The sequence below is a fragment of the Aplysia californica genome, unplaced genomic scaffold (assembly GCF_000002075.1).
Source record: "Aplysia californica isolate F4 #8 unplaced genomic scaffold, AplCal3.0 scaffold00534, whole genome shotgun sequence".
NCBI classification, from domain to species: Eukaryota; Metazoa; Mollusca; class Gastropoda; order Aplysiida; family Aplysiidae; genus Aplysia; species Aplysia californica.
This window is the reverse complement of record NW_004797804.1, coordinates 227,295-239,597: the sequence shown is the minus strand read 5'-3', so window position 1 is coordinate 239,597 and position 12,303 is coordinate 227,295. Positions and strand designations below refer to the sequence as shown.

Sequence of the window (12,303 nt, the reverse complement as noted above, 5' to 3'; positions counted from 1 at the left end):
GGGGTTGACGTCTAGTGTTCTATGGATTGTTCCATGTGATAAATGATTGGGGGGTGGGGGGGAGGCATGTAGTGTTGAACACTGATTGCCCTTAACTTAAAGATTGTTCTTTATGATGGTGAGTGTGAATAACTGCATTTTATAAATTCTTTTTTATGGTGAGCATGAATAAACTGCATCTGATAAAACAAAGAAGTGATTTTGTGATATTTTTTTCATATCTGTGGTTGTTTTACGCTGCCATTTCTTACCTTTTGCTCCCTCTTTTGCATGGAAATAATATCTGTAAGTTGATGTTTCACGCCCACATCAACACAATTTAGATCATTTAGTGGGCGGCGGGCTGCTTTGACTCTGCCTGTCAGGACCAACTTGGACTGAGAGGGGTGCAACATCCCAGCAGACTGTTGGAGATACTTGATAATTTAAATTCTCCCCATTTTGGAACTGAGTTCATGTCTTCTGTATGTGACGGCTCTTCAGTGGGGGGGGGTTTTCGTAAGTGTTTTACGGCAGTCACAACTGCATATGAGCGTGCGGGACACATTAAACACTTTCAGTTGGTAGCAAATTTTGAATTTTGCCCCTGTGGCGGCTGAAGCCTACTCTTATCGATTTTGGATCAACAAGAGATCTTTAACCTGCGCAACTTTCACACGAGCCCTCCTAGATTTTTCGTCCTTGTCCAAGAAGGCTAGGTGTAGATCTTTTGAGACTCGAGTTTGATACCTGCACAGGGAATTTATTCAACCGAGTACCTTCGTCTGCTGGGATTTTGTATGATCTCTCCCGCTCTGCCTGGTTTGGCCCTAGTTAGATTTTAAAAAATATTTTTGAGTAAAGAGAAGCACATGGACACAATAATGGTCATTTACTATGGGGAAAAAGTGAGACATGTCATGTGAGTCACGACTCGACGTGGTGGAATGAGGCGCTCGTCAACTTTTGGACATGTGGAGTTATTGATTTCAGCTAAAAGTTTGTCCATTTGTCTTGCTTTCGAAGGAAAAATGATATCTTCAATTAAAGTTGAGGTATTTGCGGATTGAAATTTATGGAGTCTCCTGGTTTGAAAGATAGAATTAGCGAGAAAATGGCTGCCAAAGATTGGTAACTTCCATAGCTTTGGAATCTTTGGAAACAGAAAACTTACTTTTTTTGTGCCTTTAATCAATGTTTTTTTTAGCACAATCTAAACAGAAATAAATATGTTTAGAAACTGACAGTAAAGATGTCGAGTCAAAAAAAAACACTCTATTAAAAACAGCCAAAGCAGTGGCAAATACTGTTTTCTCAGATTTCATTATTTAACGAGCGCCTGATTTCGTCATGGTGCCTCACATATGGTGTTATCGATGGTAACAATCACAAACCATGTACATCTGACATTAGTCCAAACTTTTACTTTTTCAGTTTTAGTAAAGGTTAGATGATGAGAGGTGTTACAAGAGAGTAACAAACATAAAAAAGAAGAAGGGGAGATAAGGATGATAGATGTTTGATAGGAAAGAAGAACAAAACCACACCAGAGCACCCACCGACCACCCACCGACCACCCACCTTTTACTTTAAAAAAAAAAAGATTGCTTAGAAAACCTCTTGCATCATGTCTCAGTGTAATACAAATATACGGAGAGAAAAATACTAAATAGGACACTGGCGCAAAACATGTATACGGTATATTATATCATCAGTAGGGATAAAACTTTCTAACACAAACCAAAAGTCGAGCATTTGAAAATTATCTGGCTACCATGTCTATTCCATGTTAAATTTTACATTTAATATGAAAAGAAAAATTGCTCAATTTTTCTGTTTATTTCCGTATGACCCTATGACTTTAACATACTTAGGATCTTTGGTTAGTAGCCATTTTTATCCCCGATTTAAATCCTTTTTCTGTCCCCGGGGTTTTAAGTACCCCGCATAATTTAGCAACCTTGTAATCAGTAATGTCAGTGTTACAGCTGTCAGCATGCTCCCGATACACTTTATGATGGTGTTTTTCATGTGTAACGCTGTCGCTATGGCTGACAAGTGTTAGGGTTTTTTTTATAGTAGAGGGTTTTACGGCGCTCGCAACTGCATAAGGTCATATGAGCGCCAAGGGGTGGGTGTCAACAGAGAAGTCTTTACAGGGAATCAGACTTATTCTGCTCACCTCTCTAGCTTCAACAGCATAAGGTCTGCTTCGACTATCAAGGCACCTCAAAAATAGCAGGTCGCAAGAGAGTGACAAACATACAAAAGAAGTAGAGGAAAATGACAATAGTAAGGATTAGGAAAGAAAAAGCAGCAGTTCCCTGTTGTAGATCAGGCAGTTATGAGCGTGACATGAATCAGCCCATTTAAAATTCTACTGTGCTTGAATGAGAAATGTCCCCCCTTTGGGAATGGCCTAAAGACACTACAAGTGTTAACAGTAAGGCAAAACAACAAACGGCATGTAGGCAGAGCTGCCAACCCCACCGGCCACAAAAGTGTAAGATCTTAGCTAAAAAAGTGCAAGATTGTAAAAAAAAAAAAGTGTACATAATATAACAAATATCACTATTTCGACACACACGCAATTAAAACTCTTTAAAAAATTACAAGAAAAGCCAACTCGCAACATGAACTCGGCGGAAGTAGGCCTAAACAAAATGAAATTAGGTAAAAATCAATCAAGGGAAGTGTGTGTCTTCGTCCAATAGTATATATTCGCTGTCATAGGGGCCAATTAATAATAGATTGGACCGATGGCGGTCGCGAATCAGTGCGGCAAACGGAGCAAGATTTTGTTTCGACGATCGATCGGATCGAGCAAAAAGTCGTACACTTTGGCAAAGTGGTGTAAAATCTTACGATCGCCAATAAAACTTACAAATACACATTTTTGGCATAAGGCTGGCAGGTCTGTGTAGGACAGTGGTCATGGATGACTGGGTTAGTGTAGTTTTAGTGAGAGTTTTACGGCACTTGCAACACAATCAGGTCATATAAGTGCCGAAGACTAGAGGCGTTACAAGAGAGTAACAAACACAAAAAAGGAGGAGGAGAGAGAAGGACGATAGCCTTTGACAGGAAAGAAGAAGCAAATCACACCAGAGCACCCACCACCCACCCACTGACCGGGTTAACAATAAGGCTGAACAACATACCATGTGTACAGCTGTGGATGACAATGGGTTACAGTTGACAATCAACACCCCCCTCCGCCCTCCCCTTCCCAGACAAACAAATACTGTCAATCTCAGTAACGCCCCTCCCAAACGAACAAACACACTATCTCCAGCACAGACTCACACATACGCAGTCCACTTGTGTAAATACGTGTAATTTTTATTCTGTTCAAGGAGTATGTCCAATCATAGGAGCTTATGTCTATGACGATACACAGAGTACAACAAAGCTTTCTTCATCTGTCTGGACAACAACAAGAAAGACAATCCTATGTCTCGGTTGTCATGTTAAGCCCTTGATTATAAAATAAAAGAACAATTTTTTAAAAAGAACAAACGAAAGAAAAGATGATTTACTGCATGATCAGTTAACTACTAACCATGTGAGGCAAATCTTTATCTTTGCATCAAGTGTAAAAGACAAACAAATAGTCAAGCATGATGAATATAATAATAGCTAATGAATGGAAATAAGAAAAAAGAGTTTAGAATGCTTTCAATAATAACAATGCAATAACTTATGAACGGAAAAAGAAAAGAAGAGAGTTCCGAAAGCCTTGTCAAAGTGAACATGCTCCAAACAATTATTGCCTAGGAACACCTGTGCATACGATCTACTAGTCTCGGAGTAATGTTTCGATGTTTAAAGTTCTTATTGTCATATAGTTTTTGGATATGTATCTCTATATAATTATGTGTTCAAGTTCATGCTGGTCAGCTGATCCAAAGCTGACTATTGAAATTACAGTGTGACTTTGGACTCAGCGGTGTGACTTATGACTTATGACTCGGTAAGAATACTTGCCAAGATCTTATTGTTAGGCACCACACATATTTGGAGGCATATGTTCACAAAGCTAAAGAACCAAATAGAACAGTTACCTTTCTCTGATATATATAGTAAAACAAGTTGTCACTTTTTAAATAGAGCTGAGTCTAAATTCATACAAAGCAACTGGTATGCTACATTAAAAGTTAACAATTCACAAGGAGTATAAAATATGGCAGTTACGAAAACAAAGGAAACGTTTGAAATTAAATCTTATTGCGCCCCGGTTGATAAAACCAGCAATGAGGACATTGCACAGACAACCCTCAATATATGCTTAGGTCATAGATACTGGAAGAAATGGACCCACTTCTTCACGGAATGTGTCTTATTAAATGTTTGAAAACAATGGAAGTTTTAGTGGCCAAAAACTTTGAACGTATAAGGCGGCTCTTCAACATAGAATATATAGCAAATGTCGACGAATAACTTCTAGAATATATATATACGTAAAGTGGAGCTCACGATTTTTTCTTAACACAAGTATGTTAATTGACTGTTATGTTACACGTAAAACAAGCTAATTATAATTATAACCAACAGTCATTGCATAGAGATGAACAAGAGGAAGCAGGTGGACTAACCGCCACAAAGAAATTAAATAAGACCGACCTGTCATTTCTAAGTTGAAGAAAAAGTCTACAAACAAAGGAGTCAAAAACAGGCAAAATATATAAAAAAACCAAACCAACGGCAGAAAGTTTTACATGAGAACTGGCTTTTGTTTCTTTAATTTGAATAGGGCCAGTTTAAACCACAGTCAGTCAAGTGGAACTTTGACCAGGTCTCATGTATAGAACATGCTCTTGTTCTTACAGAAGAATATGATTATGAGATCCAACTAGTCATACTAATTTAACAGACTATAGTAGCTAGCGACGAGTGGGGCAGGGATAAAAAGAGAGAGAGAAAAAGATGAAGGTGGGGGAGGGGGGTGCGGCATTCAAAACTATAAGCAGCTGGTGAAATACAAAGCAGAAATGCAGATGAGATGATTGCATCACAACAACGTTGAATTGAAGTTTAAAAACAAAAATAAATGAAAGAAAAATTACAAGCAGGAACACAAAGCGATTAGTAAACAAAGAGAATGAGAGAGCGCCTATAACGTCGTTGCCCTCACCATAATGCAGGCAGCATGGCCACCACTTTCTCACGCACGGGTCATGAACACAACACGCTGGTCATCACCAAAAGAAAACATCCAGAAAACAACAAGCTATGCTTTACCTCTGTGTGTTATCAAGCAGATCCTACGCTAGCACAGTCAGAGACAAAAAATTAGAAGGCTATAACTAAAAAGAAAGCATTCTTCTACTATATATCGGTAACGTAGACAACGGAGAGACTACACCAGAGGCGTCCTTTGAAACAACGCGGCTCTCTCGGCCTCTGATACAGGGTCCATGTTATTATGCTTTTTATCTGCGCCGTTTTCCAACTAGTCCCTGAATGTGGACCACATGTTTTTACGCTGTATGCAGATTACAATGTACAGGCACAAGGTTACAAAAAACAACAACAGCAATCCCTTAAAACAAAACACAAAAAACAAAAAAAACAAGCCCAGTTGAACAGTAGAAAAATATGTACTGGTAGTACATTGCAGTGACACATTAAACGTAATGTCTAACAATATTATAAATAATATTATTTCATAAATAAGGCCGGTCATATTCTCCATTATTTCGCCTACCTTTAATTAAGTACATCGTACACCAAAGCCAAATACTCGGAGTCATGGCTATATATATATATATCTCACCAGCATGCACAAAAACAGGTGAAAGGCCATGCGGTCCTCCAAAGAGCTTGATAATGATAAAACGCATCTCTACACTGAAATGCCCACAATTTTCTTACTACAAACCTGTCCCTTTTCCTGCCTCTCAGAACCTTTTCCTAAACTTCCAAACTTCCCACAGGCAACAACCAAGTATCATCTTATCTCATTTTTCAAGATAAATGTCCTTCATAGAAAGCTGAGATGGCTCAAACTAAGCTAGATCTATTACATAACATTGTACTTTGTTGAAACAGATGTAGACCAAACACACAGATTTATCAGGTTCTCGGTGGTGCCGGAAACTATCAATACTGGTAGTTAGCAAAACCATAATTAGAATACAGAACAGGTTTCAGACAGTTTGTTGCGTACTGGTACAGGCCACGATTCTTGTTGAATCAGCTGTTAGTTTCTCTAATTCTCAACTATCACAGGTCCATTTTTTCATCTTCTCCTAATCAACCGGTCCTCCTTCCATCTTATTTCTGTCTCTGTGGTCAGTCTGTGAGACCTAAGAAATGTCCCTAGTGATACAAAGGGCTGTTTCTGTAACACAACCTGTAGAATATTTCTGAACTGGACTCAAAAACTTTCAAATTTGGCCAAATTTGGACTTGAAGAATCAAGTGGTAATAAACTGAGAAATCTCCAGCCTCTAACACAGGGCAGGACGTTACTGAGTGTGTGCACACCAACAAAGATACATCTCTACAGTCACATTGCGTAATGATAATAACAACACAGAAAACTACCATCCAATCGAAAGCAAAAGTTATTTGTTATATATATATATATATATATAATATATGTAATGTATTTATATAAAAACATACTCTACCGTCACTGAGACATACTTTTGGAGACAAATATTATATCAATGTTACCACATAATAAAACAAACAACTATTGAAAATTCGATAACAATCTTGCATAACGGGTTGCAGGTTCAGGAAAAAAAAAAAAAATCACACACGCTCAAAAGCAGATTATTGTAATATAACTTAATATAAGACAGATCATCTTATCTTTTCATTCAATCAATAAGAACAGACAATTGGCTTAACTGAGAATCCTCCGACAAAACAAAGTATACGATGGCAGACCAACTTCCTGCCTTTGAGGGGGGGGGGAAATATTAAACTTAATTTTAACTAGTGTTTATAAACGATTTGCCGTAATAACGTGTTATTATTATCATCATATAAGAAACTTACACAGTGAAATAATTTAACAGTAGAAAGCTTTTTCTGGATAGACTTCAGTATAAGACATTACAGGTCAGGTATGAATATAATTTTAAATAGTAATTGTTGTAAATTATTTGTTCAGTTTCAGTTTATTGATAGATATGAGTGGAGGAAGAACACAGAGAATAAACATTTTGATCAATTTGTACCGTAACAACGTCTGTTCTTCTTCAGTCTCACGCGTATTCAGTTATTCTCCAACCATTTTCTGTCACCCACGGGGTTTGTCATTTGCATCTGTTTTTTTTTTCCTTGAAAGCGAGTCCTTATCAGGACAAAATATTAGGAGTAACAGGCACAATATCGAGCTGCTGAACCTTATAAACAGCATGTAGTTTCATTAAACACGCATCTTCGGCAAACAGCCTAACTATTACACTACAAAGGCCTGTTTGCAAAAATGTGTTTACTTCTTTCTCTCTGTGATATCTGGTGACAATTTTAATTTGAAAAAAGAAAATCATGTAGAACCAAAATGGAAGCCAACAGAAACACCGTCAATTTCTTCTATAGGAGGATAAATAAAGTCTCTTTTATCTTATCTCCCAAAGTTTCTTCTAATGGAAGCACAGTAAAGTACATCTTATTTCTTTAATCAGATCTCATCTTAAAAGGAAATTAATTTTGATTCGTCCCCGTGGATGACATGAACTTCATTCTCTCAACATCTATTTTTAGACGTGCGTGGACTTTTCCTTCTTGTGTTCTTTCTCTTTATGTTCTTTATGCTCTTTGTCCTTCTTCTTCTTGAGGAAGCCGAAGACTCCACCATGGCTCTTCCTCTTCTCCTTGTCCTGCATGTCCTCTTGTCTGGAGGAGGACATAACGTACTCGGACGCTGGGCGGCTGGAGGATGCTCCACCTGGCTGTCTTGCCCGGTACTGAGGACAAGGAAAAAATAACTGTGATTATTCTGTAGAGATTTTGTAGTTGTAAATTTGTGTCATCAGGCGTTCGTCAGTTTTTTTGGCATATATAGAGTTTTCGGTATAATCTTAAAGTCTCTTCATTTCCCGTGCTTTTAACAAAAAAAATACCCATCTATCTTGATTAGAAGTTGAGATATTTGCGATTGAAGGAGGTGGAGGTCTCCTGTTGTCAGATGTAAAATTAGTGAGAAAATTGCCGGCAAAGCTTGGTGACTTCCATAGCTTTAGAGCCCTTAGAAACTGAAAATTTACATTATTTGTACTGTTTTAATTAACATTTTTCAGTCAAGTTGACACAGAAGTGTTTTTACATTGACATAAAAGGTGTTTAGCTAAAAAAAAAATATACGACAAAAATGGTCAAAAACCCAGGAAAATGACTGTTTCTTCGATTTCATTATTTAGATGAGTGCCTGATTTCACCAGGATGCGTCACATTTGGCATCTGTTCTATGCCTCTATTGACATGATTTGTGACCCTATACAGTGTTCTCAGGCTCTTGTCAATTTTTGGCTTTTGGAGTTATTGGCATCATCTTGCAGCTTGTTCATTTGTATTGATTATGATGAAAAAATACTCAACTGTCTTGAACAGAGAGAGAGAGGTAGGGGTTGCCTAGAATCAGATGTAAAATGAATGAGAAAATGGTTACCAAAGCTTCAGTATTCTCAGAAACTGCACTTACATTTTATGTGCCTACTATCAACATTTTTCTGTAAAATCCACATAGAAATACTGTAGGTTTTTACATCGACTTAAAATTTAATAAAAGGAGTTGTGCGAAAAAGAAAATTTAATAAAACTCTTCCAACAGTTGGAAAAATGTCAGTTTCTTGGATTTCATCATTTTGACGAGAGCCTGGTTTCTCCTCGATGACACACATTGGTTATTGTACGGTTCATGTTTTATGGTTGTACATTTTGTATTATGTTTCTGTATTTGCTCACACGACCGCTCCGAAATCAAAAGATGCACTAAATTCTCTGAGTGGAAGAGAACAAGTCAATATCTTTTACCTAAGAACTCAACACATCCCACTGAATTCCTATCTATAATAGGATTCGCAAGGACAGCCCACCTGACTGCCCGTTGTGTGACTGCCAGGACTAAACAGTGTCACACCAACTCTTTACCTTCCATGCTCTTAGCGACCTGTGTAGCACCTACCTACCAGCCTCCCAAGATACGGGAAATACTTCATACAGCGACAAAACACAGCTGACAAAAACCTGTAAATTCTTTACCATATATCAACAGGCCGAAGGACTAGAACCCAGATGGCCGCTGGATCGGAAAAGTAAAGCAAAAGTAAGTAAGTGTTATGTTTTATTTTAAGTAAGTAAGTGTTATGCTTTATGTCCCTATCGACATGTCCCTATCGACAGGGTTTGGATTATAATCTTGAGGAGGAGGGAGGTTGCTCTGAGCCTGCCTGTCAATGTCAACCTGTGTTGAGACGGATACAAAGTTGTAGCAGTCACCGGATCAGATGACGGTACACAATTACTACCAAAAAAATAAAACCCTCTCAACGGCAAATAAAACTCAAGTCTTTTGTGTGTGATGGCAAAGAGGTTAACTGTTACACCACAGAGGAAAGAAAGATGATAGTCAGAACAAAGTAGATAGATATGTTTTTGTTGAACAGAAGCTCACTGTGATGTTCCCATTACCAACTCAACACCATCCCACTTATCCAAACCCTGATCCAAAAGGACACAAATTGCCAGGAAAAAAATCTCTCGTCTTTTTTACCAGAAAGCAGTAGCTCTTACCTGAACTTCTTCGTCGAAAGAAGAATCTGAGGACAGAAAGATGATGCATGTTAAGCCAAAGTGCCATGACTGCTATTTATAGAAAACAGATATCTATATACAAATCATGTGTTTTATATTCCTTTTCACCCAGTTTATATCTCGACCGATAAGATTGCTCTTTTTAAAAAGTTGAGTCACGAGCCAAAAAACTGTGAGATGACGGTTCTTGGTCTCAGTTGTTCTACTGAGACAAAAAGCTGACATTCTAAGATAAAACTTATATAGATTGGTAAATCTGATTTTTCAGATAAAAGAGCCTAGTTTCCTGCACTACCGTATACATTTCAGTCACATCAAAAATCATATTACTATAATATTATATTCAAGTACATTTATGAGTTCAAAGAGGACAATTTGAGTATTCACGTATATCACTTAGAAATAAAATACATATAGGATAAGTTTAAATATATGCCGGTGAATATGTGTGTGTGTGCATGTGTGTGTGTGTGTGTGTGTGTGTGTGTGTGTGTGTGTGTGTGTGTGTGTATGTGTGCGTGTGTGTGAGTATGTGTGTGTGTGTGTGTCTACCCTCACCACTCACCCTTCTCTTGCCCATACTCCTCCCCTAAAGGTTGCTGCTGGTAGTCATCCTCTGTCAAACAAAACATGATAACGGATTACCATAAGGTTAAGGGAAAGGTTTAGTTGAGATCTCCATCTACAAGGTGAATAGAGCATGCTGAAAAGCATGGGTATGTGCTTATATATAAATATAATTATAATCATTATCAATATTATTATTATCATCATCATTATCATCATCATTATCATCATCATTATCATCGTTATCATCATCATCATCAATTGTTATTGTTATAGTATGATCATTATTATTATTAATGAGTAAATTTCCTCTTCGATGTAGCACAGAGTTCCCCATGTCGTATGGATACGATAGTAAAACACGACCTACGGATAGTGTTAAGTGGTGGCATAGAGTCCTCACGTCGTATGGATACGATAGTAAAACACGACCTACGGATAGTGTTAAAAAGTGTCACAGAGTCCTCACGTCGTATGGATACGATAGTAAAACATGACGTACGGATAGGGTTAAAGTGTCACCTGAATTGTTGGAGGGAAGACTGGAAGTCCTGGAGTGGGCCGGTGAGCGGTCGTCTGCTGCTGCTACCGTGGACACATCAGAGGAGATCACGTGCTCTATCGTCCGCGGCATCGGCTGTGGCGGGGCGGGGCCAGGCGGGGGTGGGGCCGGCCCAGAGGTGAAGGAGGCGGAGTTTGTGCTGGTGGCTGCTGTAGGTGGTTGGTCAGCAGGGGGGAGGTGGGACGGAGGGGGAGGGCTCACGTCACGAGCCTCTTGCCCCTGATAGGAGGATCGCGCAAACTGCTCTGAGGGGTCCAGATCTATTGGTGGGAAGGGGCGGGGCAAAACGAAAGGGGGAGGAGCAAAAGGAGGAGGGGAAGGCAAACGAAAAAGAAGGAAACAGAAAAAGAGGGGTGGGGAGCAAGCAGTGTTGTGTACAGAAGAATGAAATTGGAGGATTTGAGTAGGGAAAAAGTATTTTTTATAAAGGGGGGGGGGGGGTGGTGTTACCAAAAGCAAAGGAAAGGAGGAGGGATGGGGGAAGGGAAAGGAGGAGGGATGGGTGGAAGGGAAAGGGGTGGAAAACAAAATAAAATGTACCACAGCACCAATAGGGAACACTCATCAGGTAAACGAAAACATGTCAAGATAAATGATAAAAGCCCCACATAGAGAGAGAAATACCATCATCATCATCGTCAAGTTGGAAAATCAAAAAACAGAAAAAGGGGTGAAAAAACCCACCAAAAACAACAATGTATGTTATAATAATTCCCATTCGAAGTAACACTTCACCAAAAGTGAATCTTCGAATGAACGAAACTTTCTACATGACAACATCGACTTGACGCTCTCGCGTCTTTCCCCGTGAACTTGTAAGTCATATTTGACGTTATTTCTTTCCATTTCCAGTATTAGTTTTAGTAAAAGTTTTACGGCACTTGCAACACAATAAGGTCGTATAAGTGCCGAAGATTAGGTGTTACAAGAGAGTAACAAACATGAAAAAGAAGGAGGAGAGATAAAGACAATAGATGTTTGATAGCGAAGAAGGAGCAAACCACACCAGAGCACCTGCCAAAAACCCACCTTCCGTTTCTGAGACTAGACGTAAGCCATGAATGTATCATGAAGAGCAAAGGGGCAATTAAGACAAAATGGTTTGTCTCTAAAGTTCAAACTTCCACTTTCTCTCGTTAGATCACAAAAGCATAAATTTTAAACTTTACCGGTTTAAAACAGTTTGTCTCAAAATTAAAGGCAGCAGCCTGCGATCTCTATGAATCAAATGACCAAATAAGCTTTTTCTCTACTTTTATTCATTCTGCCCCAATAAATGTTTCCATTTCGACATTAAGATACCATATTAACCTACCCCCCGCCCCCCACACACACTTTTTGTTCCATATAATTTCTAAAGGTCAAAATTGATGATCTTCGAGCTTGGCGGGGAACGCTTGTCGTGGAACGCTTGTCGTGGAACC

The 12,303-nt window shown here is 38.7% G+C and overlaps 1 protein-coding gene across 1 annotated transcript in view; it reads right to left on the bottom strand.

The window, feature by feature from the left end:
• Positions 1-3,302: 3,302 nt before the first annotated feature.
• LOC101851601 (spectrin beta chain, non-erythrocytic 2) overlaps positions 3,303-12,303 on the bottom strand; it is a gene marked incomplete at its 5' end in the record, with an annotated part of 86,152 nt that continues 77,151 nt past the window's right edge. Inside the window, 4 exon segments of the mRNA XM_013087018.2 lie at positions 3,303-7,904; positions 9,730-9,755; positions 10,316-10,366; positions 10,840-11,139. Of these exon segments, the coding sequence (XP_012942472.1) occupies positions 7,698-7,904; positions 9,730-9,755; positions 10,316-10,366; positions 10,840-11,139 (584 nt within the window).